Raw genomic sequence first — 15,260 nt, 5'->3', positions numbered from 1 at the left:
TAATGAACATGACGTAGAACGCCGCTTTTGCTTGTGGGTAATTGAAAGAACCATTTTACATAATGCATTTTTCAGTTTTATAGGCAAAAGTTATTATGATAGCACTGTTTTACTCAACTCTGAAACATTTTTCTTTCACTCAGGTAGCTTGTCTCACTACTATGAAGAGCTGTATTTACCTGAGTGTGAGAGGAGCACTCACAGCAGTGCAGATTTGGAAGTGATGAACAGTTTAATACACGTTACACTATGACACAGGTCCTCGTTTCTCCACTCCGTTGCTTAAATCCAATGTTGTGAGCAGTGTCAGCATCATAACAAAGGGAGTCCTGTAAGCTCTCCTTGGGGTACAATTTTGAGTGTACGTCAGCAGGTGGAAATGACAATAACATTTGGCCTCAGCTACTGATTCTCTGCCTATATGTCTCCCCTTTATGTCTGTGTGTTTCCCCTTAAGGCAAACTCTTATTCATTTGTTCTGACTTCCCTGACTCTCTCTTGATTCTCCTATTCTCATTTCAGTTTCTTCCTCGTACTTTACTTGTGCATATGTTTCTTTCCCTGCTTCTTACTTTTTTCATAATCAGTGCCTCAACTTGCTTCCAATAACTGGTCTTACCTCCCCTTCCCTATCGCATTTCTCATTACACAGATCCTTCAGATCTGACGTCCAGTCTCTCGTACTTCTCCTCTGTATCTCTATTACCATTCTCCCTCAGTTCTGCATGTTCTTTCCTTGCCGATGGTGGGAGCACAGAGAACAAGAGAAGAAACCTGCAGCCCGGCTTACTGCCTCTGCTCCGTATGCCAGGGATTTGTGCTTTGGTTTGGTGACCACTCCCTGGTCTCTTCTAGCCTTTGGGTTCCCCGTACAGATAATCCGAATTAGTTTCCTCTTGCTGCTGCAAGCCCTTACGTGTTGTGTTGTCCAATTTAAGTGCCTTTCACTGCCACATGGATGAGGAAGCAACGCACAGCACTCCTCTCATGTTGGCTTTGTTTAACCACTGGCATCGTCCTACTGCCAAGATGTGGTGGGGTGCATACCAGTTTTGTTATTTCATTTAGAGCTTTGACCCTGTTTCGGTGTGCCGAATGATGAAAACTATTAACAAGCAGACAGGGAAGGAACCTTTTGCAACTGCAGGACTGCCTACAGAACACTTTGGATATAACACTGCTGGTCTCCGATACATGTGTATTCTGTAATTGTACAAAATGAAAAGGCTGATGGAAGGGGTAGATAAATCTACTCCAAAGATGATCTGATGCATGGATACACAATGCATTGAAACTTTTCTAAGTGAATATAAACAAGAAGGCTGCCTCTGGCAATCACCATCGCTGTCAGAGGAATGTTGCCCTTTCCATTACAATTCACCTGGTTGATTCTGTGATGTTATGACATGGAGGAATTTCATTATTCCTTCCACCACAAGCAATCAATTTGTGCCTTCAAGCATAAAATTCAAGGATGCTTGAAGCTTTGCTTTGCTTGCATAATACGTAAATGTTACCAGTCAAAGTTTTCCAGTGTTTCTCAAATTCCTATCACTCTCATTACGGCCTTCTGTGGCATGTGACTTTCACAGGCTGGCATTTTATGGCATCAGTAAGAGCTTTATCTTCTACAGGGTATCTTTGTGGCTTGGTTCATTCCTAAAACACCAGGAATTTATGAAATAAGAAGGTTCATTAGCAAGCAGCTCTGAAGGTCAACTTTTCTCAGTAGGAGTAAACTGGCATAGCAAAGCTCTTTTACCCCTCCTGGGGTAAATTTAATCCAGAGTGTTTTAAAACCCAAGTCTTCAGTGAAAGCCAAGAGATAAATTTGGATGGCGGCATTTTGGAGTGGAGGGAGGTTCTTTCTCCTCTCAGAGCTAAACATAGTTCTGGCAAATGGCCTCAGACTGAAATTCTTGAGGGAGTCATAATAAGCAAGCCAGGGCAAAGAGGAATGTTTTTTCTCCCTGACTAATTCTTCCACATAAAAAGGTGAAAGGTCAAAGATGAACTTTAATACCAATGAAATTCTGAACTTCAGAGCAGTAATATGTTAGAACATTAAAAAGAACTCAAAATAAAAAATGTTTTATTATTGGCAACAGTGGGTTGGTTTTATAAGCATATATATCTCTGTCCTGGTTCCTTTTAACCTTTGGGAGAAGGGGGAACTATTAGATATTAAACACTGACATTAAGCAATCCACAGTAGAGGTTTTGGAAGTTCAGCCCATACTTTTTCCCTTATGTGCCCTTCTGCATCTTTCCAGCTGACTGAAGGAGTAAAATGGGGCTGTCTTCAAGTTATCACATGTTCTCTTTCCCTAGCTTTTTTGACCGAGACGGTCATTCTTGAGGTTAATTTCCGTCTTCCTTCTGTCTAGGAATATTTCATGCAGATTAGCAAACTTCACATGTTCATATTATAGAGACAATTCTGTTGATTCAGACTGCCCCTTAGAGAAGCAACTTGACAAATTCATGTGTATATGTGCCTGTGCATTCAGACGTTCAAGTAAAAAAGATTTGCTCACGCTGAAGTTCATTTAAATTTAATCACCAGAGTTCAAATACATTTAATGAAAGCTTTGTTATCTGTTTGGGTTTTGTAGTATCACCCTTCTTCGGCTGGTAATGTACAAACAGGATGGCTGAACTGTCCTTTTCATGTTAAGATTGTCGGTGCTGATAATGACATACAACTTTTAATCATTGTGGGCTGTGCAAATAGGAATCTAACCTGTGAAATACAAAGTATAACTTGTAAGCTCAGCAGTGCTGGAGTGGCCAAATGCATATCAACCAGCAAGAAATCTGCAGGAAAGTAAGGGGAATGACCAGAGCTCCAGAAAATGACCTATAAAGAAAGGTTGCATAACCTGTGCTCGTTTAGTATACAGACATGAAGACTGAGTGTAGGAGTATAGTCACAGGAGACAGAAGGGACTTAAAAATATGACCTGCTACAGAAAGAAAAAGAACAGTCTGTTTTCCATGTCTATAATAAACAGAGCAAGAAATAACGGGCTTTAACTACAGGAAGAAAAATTAAATAGGAAAAGCTGTGAAGCAATATGACTATAAAGCATTCAGATATATTTTTGTAAGGATATTGTGCCTTCTCTATCACTGAGTCTTTACGAACAGGTTAAGCAGCAAGAGTGGAATTCACCTCACCTACGGCTGAATCCCACGGGAGAGAAACAGGCATTTCCAGCCTGTGATTCATTTGACCCACTTCCATTATACATTGGTCGGAGTTTAACTGCACTGTGGAAATGCCTGTTTCTCTTTGGGGGCTGCGAAAGACTTTAGAAAACCGATTCAAGTCTAAAGGTCTGTTTTGCAGATGTCTGCAGCTCTGTCAGGACTGTACCACCTCTTTGTCTCCATAATAGCACTGACATAGTTGATTTTGTACTGGTGAAAATGGCGAGGCTAGATGACCTCTTGAGGTTGTTTCTAGACTATGAAGGAAATGAAGAACTGTCATTGCAGAAGGTCTGCCTAACTAAAGGCCTAACTGAAAACAAAAGTTGCCTGTTCAGTAGCATGACAGTAACAAAAATGTATTGTTTGATGGCTGCTTGGCTGAATAACTTGGAATGCGATAATGAACAATTTAATGGTTAATAAGCAAACAAGTACATCATCACCACACAATGAGCAAACCGGCGTCTTAGTCAAAGTCATCGAGAGTAGAAGAAGCATAGAGATGGATTATCCTGTAAGTTCCCGACTATGGCCTTTCCAGAACAGTTTTGTGAAACAGAAAACTGTATAAACAGTTGCTGGGTGTATTGTTAGGTTCTGTGTATAAATAGAGGATTCTACATCCTGGGGTCATTTCATAAGCATTATTTTTACTAGAGAAAAATTCCTAAAAACATTGTCATTTTGATTATCTGCAGCAGAAAATGGCAGAAACAATTTTGAATGATATTCCCAGAAGACCCCCAATCAGCTCTTGAATCTGGAGAAGTCCAAACTCACTGAATGGCCTGAATGGCCCAAATGCCTTCCATGCTATCGATAAGCTGCAGAATCAGCTCAAAGCATTCAGCCTCTATCGTAATGAGTGCACTTAAGAAGCTGGCAAGGCTGCAAGGCAAATGCAATTATAGAACCCAGCCTTCCTTTAAAAAGTTTTGGATCTTGAGATCAGCTGGAATGAAATGGATTGCTGTGATTTTCCCTCACCTTTTTCAGGGCAGTACTCCATTTTTCGAGGGAAAAGAATCATAAAAACCTTATCTGTGGAGTTTCTCATACTGATAGTTTAGCTTGACTTGTACAACCAGTTATAAATGTGTACTGCCCCTTATTGCTATGCTGTCTCAATATTTTCAACATGTAGTCGTCTAGGAATGGCAATAAAAAAGTCACTAGTGGATTTAATTAAATCTTTGTTACATTTCCCATCTCAAACCCGCATGCTAGAGCTCTGGCTGGGGATGGGGAAGTTTGGGATAGGTTAAGGTCAGACTGTGGTTTCACCTGACCTTTTCTGGAAGTCTTGTACATATTGACATCCTCAGGGGAAGAAACCACAGATTCCCCTGCTCCTCATCCTAGGCCTTGCATCTATGCTTGGAGGGCTGATTTCTCCACAGATGTCTATTTATAGGTGTATATGAATTTCACCACTAACGGCAAATGCAGCAGGTGTTACTGAGAGCAAGCTTTCTCCCCTTCCTGCTTTGTTTCCTTTTTATTTTTCCTCTTCTAGCTTCCTCGAGCATTTGGGAGACTTCTGTCTGTGTTTCACACTTAGCAGATTACCGATGGCACAAATCATACCTTCGTTGTCATTTGGGATAAACAGAGAATCTGGACTAATGGATTGAAATCCAAAGCTGCTGCTTTCCAGCTGTGACTACATGACCACACCACAAGTGAGAGCTAAGAAACGTAAGTAACTTTCACTGCTCATGTTGCATTCTTCAAGAGCAGGAACACATTTCTGGACCCATGGATCTGGTTTTGACCTCAGGTTGTCTTCTTTTCTCCATTGTATCACAGTGTCAGTCTGACTTGCTCCAGAAATTGGAAAATGCAATCTTTAAGAATTGTTCTGCTAGCGCATCCAGAGATAATTATAAATCTAGAAATGTAATCATTCTATGCCAAGTTTCCCTCAACTAGCTCTCATGATATTTTACCATCATTCCGTGTAGTACGGCATTGATGGATGAAAGCAAGTATATTGGCTTAAGTTCATTCTTAAACTGGAACAGCAGTGTTTGTGTATGTATGTAAGCACACCATGCTTTGCTATTGTTAGGTTCGTATGTTTGTTATCCTAGTAATTTCTTCACAAATAATGTATGATTATAAATTTGTAAACTACACAGAAAAAGGCATCTACTTTGGAAAAAAGAGGAATGCAAATCCTGTGGGAAAGAAAAACAGCAGGAATGTTTGGTGTTTGGTGGTTGGCTTTTTTAACTCAGCACAAACAATGCTTTTGAAAAGCCACTTCTTGCAAATAAAATAAAAACTTTGGTTCCCTTCTGCCTCCTGCCCCTCAAACACACAGCTCCCTAACATTTTGAAGGCAGAGGAATTAAGTCCTGGCTGAAGATCTTTAGACGGGGGGCAGGGGGAGAGAGTGGGATTGTCCATATGGCAGGAAGCACATGCCATGATCAGAGAGAAGAAACTGCCCCTGGGAGCAACTGCGTTACTGTAATGCTGCTGTAAAACCATTTCCTTGAGGCATCTAAAAGACTATATAGAAAGCTGTCTAAAAGCAAATGTTTAATATCATACAACATTTCCTTCTTGCCTAATACGTTCATTAAAACTTGAACTTAATTCTTTTTCTTTGAAGCCACGAATTCCTTCTCTTAAACTCACTTGTATTTATTTAGCTGAACAATAGTTATTTTAGTAGGAAATTAAGGACGGAGGCTGTCCTTCTAAGTGTACTAAGGGTATCCTTTTGATTCATTAGACACAGAGGACAGTTGTGTTTCATTTTGAAGTATTTTTCCTGATCATCTGAGGAAATTCCCAAGCACCAGAAGAAATTACTTATCTGCCTCAAGAAGAAAGCATGTAAAATTAAGTAAATTTTTAATCCTACTTTTACACAGTTTGAGAGACCTTCCCTTCCTGGGAACATTAATTTTGCTTTACTGAAGCTTTAAAAATTAAAATACATACAAAAATGTTTGATATATGTAGCTGAGGATGATTTCAGAGGCAAAGAACCTTATTCTCATGAACTTTGTGCATTTTCCCCCTTAATCCTTTCATTAAAGTTTTACCCAAATTAAAGCAACAACCTTGCACATAGTGGTGTAAAAGCAGCTGTGCAGGATTATACCAAAGGCTAATCTAACCCATCCAGTATCCTGTCCCTGCGAGTGGCTGGTAGCTGGGGGAGGAGTGGAAGAGCATTTCTAAGAAAATCCCATTCTTTGTGACCCATGTCAGCCATAAGCAGTTAACAATTCAGGGATTTCCTCAACCAAAAGCTGTGTCTGGGCCATCACATTTGATAGCTGCCAATGGAGCAAACCTTCAGGAATGTATGTAATTCCATTTTGAACACACTTATGCTTTTGGCCTCCACAACATCCTGTGGCAAAGAGTTCCACAATTTAATGATGTGCTGTGAGAAAAAGGACTTCCTTTTGTTTTAAATCTGCTGCTTATCTCTTCATTGGTGCCTGATTATTCCTGTGTTTTAAGAAACAATGAATAATTATTTCTTATTCCTTTGCCACACCATTTTTGCTTTATAAAGCTTTCTCACATCTCGTCTTAGTCTCTTTTGTAAGCTACTCTATTTAGTCCTTCCTTATGCGAACAGCCATTCCATATTAAATCCTTTTTTGATATGTGAAGACAGTCACGTGCTGTGTACCAGAATCTCAAGAATGTTTTATTTACCCTTTAACTAACATTCTGCTTGCCTTATGACCATTGCAGAGCACTGATCAGAAGTTTTCAGGGATATGTCAACGAATGAGTCTCTCACTTACTTCAGTGTTAAGAGCTATTGTGTCTATCTTTGCATCTCTGTAAATAATTAGGATTCTTTTCCCCCATGTAAATTACTCTGCACTTATTGACAGTGAATTTCATACACCAACTGATTATCAATTACTGAGCATTTCACGATCCTTCTGGAGCTCTTTGTGATCAGCTTTGAGCATTCCAGACAATCAAGTGTGACCTGGAATTTTGTCATCTCTGACACATGAGCAATTTTTTCAGAACTACAAAAAAATGAGAGTGGTATTCTACCCTAAATGTAGTGACTTCATTCTTAACAATTATTACTTCTAAACTGCAATCAGGCCAGTCCCAGTTCGTCAGCAGAGGTCATGCTGTTGTCCAACAGAAAAGAACCATAGCCTATTTTAGGCTCCAGAATTTCTGAATATTATTTATTGTTTTGCTTTTGAGCTGTTCTGGAAATGACTGTGACCCTTTGCAATTTGTGACTTCTGGTAGAGTTGCATTTGACAGCTGCTTATCTTTCTCCTAGTCTTTGCAAGTCACTACTGTCCGCAGATAACATGAGGAGGGCTGGAGCTGCTACTGCTGGCAGGTTTCCTGGTCCCTAGAGAACGCTTGTATCCTGCGGTACGGCTTTGGTCAAGTCTTGCCCTTCAAAGCCAGTCCTGTGTGAACTGTTCTGAATTGCTACTGCTCTTGGTAGATAAAGCTGTTCTGGCTGCGCATGGTAACAGCTGGGTGAGTCTGACTGAGAATTGCTTGAGGATGGGTTGAAACAGCAAAGGCGGCTCCATCTGTACAGGATGTTCGCTGTATCCTTGGAAAGGCCGTAGGGGTTGTAACCAGGTGAAATAGGCTCATACCTTTGGGACGTTTTGTTTGCTTGGACTGATTATTTGTCAGCTGAGAGACATTAGGAGTATTGATAGAAAGGACTATTAACACATTCCTTCTAAAACCAAACTCCATTCTTTGTTAAGCAATGGTTAGTTTCTTATCCAAGCAAAAGAACCAACCACCTTGCCTTTACCACTCAGTTTTTAAAAACAGTAATTAAGACCATGCTGACAGGCTCATTAGGTTTCAGGTTTTACTCCTCATGCATCTTTTGTTTGTCTCTCTGTATCTGGGTACTGACTGAAACTGAGCTTGTACTGGTGGCTAATCTTTGTAGCAGTGAATTACAGGTAAAGTGAGAAGAAAAAAAAACCAACCAAAACAAACCAAAATGCTGCACATATATCATAGAATGTCTTTAAATGGTTTTTAAAACAAAAGTAGTTTGTGAGCGGTTCTAAGGATTAATCAGTTCATCAACCACAAAAAATTGCTTGTTATCCTGATTTTTCTTTCAAAAATAATAATTTCCGTATGGGAATGCAAAAAGTTAACGTGGAACAGAATCAAACTGCTCCTCTTGTAATTGCTTTCCTGAGTTCCTCAGAGCTGTTAGCAATCATTTTCATCAACTGTGGGTCATTCGTACTAAAGCATGTCATCTTCATCTTTTTCTACAAGAAGCCCTCAGTTCATTGTGTATTTTACAGAGTATTTTCCCACTTTGTCTCCTTCAGCTTTGTAAACTACATGTAGCGGGACTGGGAGAAGTTTTGGGTTTTCTGCATTTTGTTTTTCCTATTTATTTGTATCACTTTGCCATCAGAGAGGAAAGAAAATGTTATTAATATTACCAGGAAAAAAGAAGCTGTGTGGTTAAGAATTTAATCTTCTTCAGATGTGTTCTGTGGTACTGCACAGAGCTAAGCAGTGTCGGATAGGCTGCTGGTGTCACCCAGTGGACAGAGAAGTTGAGCACAGATAGGTGTCATGTAGAGAAGTTTTTCTTTCTGCAGGAATAGCTCGTTCCTGACTGACAGAAATAGCCTGAATTTTACAGTAGTAAAGATGAGACGATATGTGAAAAGTCCTCTGTTCTAATGCCACGGCCACTACTAAAAATGTACAAAGCAAACACAGGAAGCAGTACTTGTTCCTCACCGTTATTAGGAAGTGAACAAAGCATAACCAAACAATAATCAGTGGGTGCTCTCTCCTACTGGGAGAAAGTAACTAAAATAACCAAGAAAAACAGTGTTTGTGTTGGTGCTTATGGAAAGATGTGAGGATTATTAAAATCCAATTATAATGCAATTCTGTACAACGCAAAACAAGATTGCATTTTCTTAGCCTAATAACAGCTTGCGACAGAGGTGAACAGCTTGTCAACAGAGGTGAACAAGACCTGGAGAATCTTCTCCTCACAGTGTTACAAAAATAATGTATTTCAAAACATGCAATGTATGCTTTGCATGCAAAATTTCAAGAGAATAAATCACCTATGAATTAATCTCTTCTTACAAGAAATTATAATGCTTCCAGACCACATACGAAAACTATACAAGTACTTAAAACTAACTTCAGTGCATGTTTCATCTTAGACTTTTTCCTGACTTGCAAAGGCTACTTCTCAGAATGTTGGAAAACAAAAGGTTTTCTTCTTTTTTTAAAGACTGAAACATGCTGTTGTGTGATGTGCTTCAAGACTTTTTGCCACAGATTAAGCAGAAATGGGGTGAAGTGCATATAGATGGCTAGATCTAACCCACAAAGTCCAAAGGCAGAAATCATGTTCCTTTTCTAAAGCTGTGGCAACTAGCATGTCCTTCTGCCCCTTGCAGGTGGAATGAGAATGACCTGATGTATTGTAAATCCTGAACTGCTAATAGATAAAGAAGAGTTGGGGCTGCTGGGACAACAGTCAGTACTCCTGAAGAAGGAAGATTGGCATTCCGCTCTCCTGATGGCCCAAATACTCATGTCAAGTGGCAATCCCAAAGTCACTCATTTGTAACCAGATCATAGTAATGGCATTAAAAGTTAAATAATTGTAATAGTTTTAACATACCAAAACCACGCCAGGAGTTACATTATGTCTCTTTTCCAACAAGGAACCCTTACGATCTGTAAATGCATCTGCAGAAGTGACATCATATTTGAGGAGGCGAAAGGAATCCAGACAACCCTGAAGCAACAAGGCAAGTACAATTATATAATTAAGTAAATTTTGCCTGACCAATTAAGCTAGTAACATTCTTTCTAAACAAGTCCTTATGAACTCAACTGAGTTATCTTTCTCTTTCAGACCAGGTAGCAATGGCTTTTTACACTGTGAAGACAGAGGCTTCTAAATTTCTCAATTTCTCTTTGCGGGTGTATTTCTCTCTTCTTAAAAGAAACAGCTCCTCTGATTTACAAAATGAGACTCCATAGCTGTGAGAACAGGGGTGGTAGCTAGTCACTGTGCAACCTCCTTATGGATTTGTCATAATCCTCTGGAATCCTGGCTTCCAAAAATCTTGTGTTCCTGCCATTAGGGGACAGGGGCCAACTAGAGGACCACACTGTGAGACAAGGAGGCAATACCCAAGCCTTTTTTCCACTGATTTCCCAAATATATTTTTAGGTCAGGCTTCCAGGAGGAAAGAACAATATGAAAAGTTAGGTCTGAAAACACCCTAACTTTCTTCTTCTTCTCTTTATACAAAATGTAGATATTTAATTCAGATTTAGCCTTTGCTTCTTGGACTAAAAATCCTGCTGGTGCTGAAATGCATGGGAGTTTTCCCAAAGACTTCATGAAGGCCAGAATTTGACCCCTTCTATGCTAACTTTTTCAAATGCAAATCAGAAATGATAGTTGCTGTGTGACCAGTTTCTCAAGGAATGGACAAATAAGACATAGTGAAAGAAGTCATTTTAATGCCTTAATTGGTACCGAAGCTGCATCTACGCAGACTCAAATCCTCTTAACATTTTAATTTCAGTGCAGCTCCACTAATGTCTCGTGACAAGCGGAAGATTTTGAATACAGCAATCACTGATGGTTACTGTTGTGCCCACTATGTCAAGATGATAAAAATGCCTGTTGAGTCTTTACTACCACTTCTACTGTTAGCTTTATTGAGAAATTTTCAGGTAATTAGAAGAATAGACAATGTCCAGGGGACATTGAAACAACAAACATTCCTTGGTTTAAAGTGGTTATCATATTACTTATCTTTTGCTTTTTTGCCCTTCCAGACTTTAACTTATCTTTTATTTCCAGTCCTTCTAAATACAGACTTACACAAAGATACTTTGTGCCATGTATTTCCTTAGTACCTGGCCATGTGAATGTGAGGACGGAGTCTTGTATTAAATGATTACTCAGTAAGTTTATACTATAAGGAAAAGGAGCGGATTTGAAATTTTCTAGCAGCATGCTTCTGTGTGGAATTTTTTTCATTCCTTTTTATTAGAAAGTGCTGATTTCTGGAAGCTAAAATGTTTCAACAAAAGAAGATGTGTTGTCACACTGCTACCAAATCACAGGTTTCTGCTCAACTGATGCAAAAGATTGTTGTGGTTACTAGTCCTTGGGGCCTGCAATGTCACAGTAGCCACACACCCCCACTGCAGGGTTTCCTCATACTGTGTCACAGAGCTAGAAAGACCCCCAAAACTCAGTTCTAAGGATTTGCAATCAAGATTTGAGGTCCCTGTTCTGCATCAAGGGATTATTCAGGGTTACTCCCTCAGCTGTTCCAGAAAAAAGAATGATGTGAGGAATTCCTCTAAGTTGGGAACAGCGATTTACTCCATCTTCAAAGATATGGATTCAAGTAATATTTAGTTTTCAGAAACAGGTTTTTTTGAAATGCCCTTTTTTTGTAGGAAACCCTTGCATTTCTAAACTTTTTTTTCTACTTTGGAAGTATTTTTTTAATATTAAATTTCCTGTAGAACACATATTTGGAGTTGGTGCCAGTTAGACATTTCTGGTGAGACAACTTTTCGGATATTTTAGCAACCAGATAAACAGAAAATATTCCAAAAAGACTCTTTAAAGTTTTCAACCATGTATTGGAAAAACTATCTACTGTCTGATAAAACCCACCTGAGCACAAGGCATACTTCTGTTCTTGTTCTTTCTTTTATACAGCTGCTCTATCTTGTCTTCACTGGGATCCTTGTTTGTTTGTGAAGAAGATGAGACACAGACCACTACAATCTGCTCCTTAAAGGACATCTGATTGTTAATGAGGTGATCGTACTCCAGGTCTGACACATAGGGAATCCGATGATTACTGCACCTGCATGTCCTTCCTTCCTCCCCCATCATAATTCTTCGAAGCACAGCAGGACAAGCAGCCTGGGACGTGACCCACAGCTTGTCCCTGCCACGAGGAAGAGAAAATATAGGGGAAAGTGTTAGCAAGATAAATTGTCAAATAAATCAAGTACAGGTTGAAGAATAATTTAAAATCATCTCTATAAATGACAGGCCTAGGCCCAGTCATCGCCTGTTATCTAAGGCATGCAGTCTTCTAAATGTTTCAGGTGTTTCTTAAGGTCTGATGCAACCATGAGTGCTGTGGAGCTCCCGGCTTCCGCCAAAACGCAGCCTCTGAAACCAAGCCGACAGCAGAAAGAGGGATGTGCTTTAACCAGATGAGCTAGCCAGGCAGGCTTCGGTAGCAGCTAAGAGCAGACTTCAAAGGCTATTCCCTAATTATTTGAAAGTCTCATAGGCACCTCTTACCTTGGACAGCTGATTGTAGTATACTCGTTTTATATTCATGTGTATGTGCTATGTGTGTTGGTATTATTTGTCTTTCATGAGTGTGGTGAAGACTAATTTGTTTGAGAATTCCTTTGACATTTTGAGGGGGATTCTGTAGGTCGTTTGGTCCTGTAAAGCAGGCAGCAGGAGTGCCAAGTTCCAGAGCCTTATCTTCACATCTCTAGTGAAGTCATCATGTCATCAGTAAGAACCTGCCACACTGCTCCAGGTGATAGTATCTTTTGAACACAACTTCCTCATAATGAGAGCAAATCCTATGAAAGGTTCGGACCAGGAAAAAAAAAAAAGAGACTCTAAAGCCCACAGGCCTCCCCTGTGGCCTTCTGAAGCTAATGGAGAGATTGTTGCTGTATTTGGGGATGTTGGATCAATCCCTAACGGCTGTGCCAAGAGAAAAGCTTTAAAACAGAGAGCTATGAGGAGCACTGTCCTGAATTAGACATCTGCTGGGGGTATATTGTGCTGGAGGGAGCCGAAGGAAAAAGGAAGTAAGTCTAAAATAAATGGATCAGGGAAGAGACCATAAGTGGCCTCACAAACAGCAGGAGATTGTGCAAAATTTTGGTTTTCAGCTTCACATGTATGTAAAACAAGATTACAATTTCAGCATACTAGGAGAAATAATGAAAAACTTTCGAATTATGGTATTTTTACTTTATTAGTTGAGCTACAGACTAGTCGTATGAAATTAAAAGTACTTTGTTCATTTAATTTTGCTCATTCTTAGACATCGAGTTTGTAAAAAAGCACTGTTGCTATTTACCTGTAGGAAAGGTATCAATAAAAGCAAACGTGCTTCAAAGACACAAGGGAACCTTGAGCCACCAAAAATACAGTGAGAAATCATGTCACCTTGTCTTCCTGTTATGAGGAACTGCAGACACAGCATGAATGACAGTTGTGGATTACTTAGGTTTGAAAAGTTACTACTGCTTTGGATCCACATGCAATGCATCCTATGCAATGCTGTAACAGCTTGGAGGCATAAGTGAACTACTTAACCATATCTAGAAATGAACAACTACTAAACTACTACCATCAATGTTTACACTGGAGCCATCATTGTCCAATCTTAGCTTAGATTTCCTTACCGTGAATTAATGGCATACAGTACATTCCTTCTTTTATTTACATTGAACCGAGTCATATGCAGCTTCTCTGATTTGGTATTACTATTTAGTGAAACAGAAGCCCTGTATAAGAAAATAACAACAAGTAAGTGAAAGTTTAAAGGCAAAATAAAACAAGCATCTTGCATTAGCAGGATGTGCCATGGATGGGTGAAGTCAGGTTTCAGATAATTGCTAAGGATATTGCAAACCTCTTTGCTTTAATGGATTGCATAAAAAGACATTTGTCTGAGACTAGCAGATAATTTGAAATCAAATCGAGACTGTCTTGTACTTGAAAAGGCAAGGACTCAGGAAAGATGCTGAAAGCAATATTCCCTCCACTTCTCTGACTTCCCTTACACATTTTTAAGTGAAACAAAGTAGTATGACTACAACTCTAAACAAACTCTTAGAAAGCAAGTCTGAAGCTCAGATTTTCTATATATTATACTTGGCAGGTGGTGGCACTTGGAAGAGCAGAGCATCATTCAAGAACATGACACACTATATAGAGAGGCATTGCTCCCAAATAGAGTTTTTTGGATGCTACTATCATAAATGTGGCTGATAATAAGAAAAAGTTAATCTTATTTGCTGAAATAGTATTTAAAGATCTAATACGGGCGTTTTTCCAAACCTTCGCAACTGCTGCTTCATTGTTGTTACTGCTTTTAGAGTATCATACAGGGATATATGAAGGCTCTGAGGTCCTGATAATAACATCTCATGGAAAAAGAATGTAAATTCTTACTGTGTGGCATAAGTAAGCAATCATAAAAGAACCATTTAGTGACTCGGGGGAAAAGTAGTTCTTTCATCTCCTCCCCTTGTCCCCCTCATTTACCTGAGAGGATAAGAGTATGGTTCCTGCTGCATGCTGTAAGGAGGAGCCGACTGCATTTGATCTAGAAGGAGAGGAGTTTCTGACTTGGGAGCTTGGCTGTTCTCTTTCCTCTTCCCTTGTGATCTCTGCATACCTGAGGTAACTGGGAGAGCATCCGCAGACTGAATCATGCCCTTCCTTAAGGGTTGCAGAGGAAGGTCAGACGTTTTCTGAAGGCGTATGCGGTCAATTCCTGAAATACACCACCACTGCTGAAATCGGTGACAAACTAGACCCTGATTTGGTAACTGATGGTGGTTTTGCACTTACAAATGTAACTCATCTGCTGTGTGATCCAAACTGAAAAATTAATAGTGAAAGTTAGTCACACAATTACAGAATCACAGAATGGTTGAGGTTGGAAGGGACCTCTGGAGATCATCTGGTCCAACCCCCCTGCTCAAGCAGGGCCACCTAGAGCCGGTTGCCCAGGACCATGTCCCGTCGGCTTTTGAATGCCTCCAAGGATGGAGACTCCACAACCTCTCTGGGCAACCTCTGCCAGTGCTTGGTCACCCTCTCAGTGAAAAAGTGTTTCCTGATATTTAGAGGGAACCTCAAATGTTTCAGTTTGTGCCCCTTGCCTCTGGTCCTGTCACTGGGCACCACTGAAAAGAGCCTGGGTCTGTCCTCTGTGTACCCTCCTTTTGGGTATTTATGTACATTG

At 39.9% G+C, this 15,260-nt stretch overlaps 1 protein-coding gene and 1 long non-coding RNA gene across 2 annotated transcripts; one reads left to right on the top strand and one right to left on the bottom strand.

Annotated features, from left to right (window-relative positions):
• Positions 1 to 972: 972 nt before the first annotated feature.
• Positions 973 to 9,845, top strand: LOC128135708 (uncharacterized). The gene is made up of 3 exons (XR_008233217.1): positions 973 to 3,730; positions 4,733 to 4,914; positions 9,654 to 9,845. It is a non-coding gene; the product is annotated as an uncharacterized LOC128135708 (long non-coding RNA).
• A 26-nt stretch (positions 9,846 to 9,871) lies between these two features.
• On the bottom strand, positions 9,872 to 12,486 carry LOC128135707 (uncharacterized protein C3orf20 homolog). The gene is made up of 2 exons (XM_052774778.1): positions 11,912 to 12,486; positions 9,872 to 9,997 (listed from the first exon to the last, which is right to left on the bottom strand). The coding sequence occupies exons 1-2, from the start codon at positions 12,134 to 12,136 to the stop codon at positions 9,872 to 9,874; spliced, it is 351 nt and encodes a 116-aa protein (XP_052630738.1). The 5' UTR covers positions 12,137 to 12,486.
• Positions 12,487 to 15,260: the final 2,774 nt, after the last annotated feature.

The sequence above is a fragment of the Harpia harpyja genome, chromosome 23 (assembly GCF_026419915.1).
Source record: "Harpia harpyja isolate bHarHar1 chromosome 23, bHarHar1 primary haplotype, whole genome shotgun sequence".
Lineage (NCBI taxonomy): Eukaryota > Metazoa > Chordata > Aves > Accipitriformes > Accipitridae > Harpia > Harpia harpyja.
This window is presented reverse-complemented; position numbering and strand designations above follow the sequence as displayed.

Coding starts and splice junctions, on each gene's coding strand:
- LOC128135707 (XM_052774778.1), bottom strand. CDS start 12,136: ATGATGGGGGAGGAAGGAAGGACATGCAGGTGCAGTAATCATCGGATT. Junction 9,998..11,911: donor GAAGTATGCCTTGTGCTCAG/GTGGGTTTTATC, acceptor TTGTTGCTTCAG/GGTTGTCTGGATTCCTTTCG.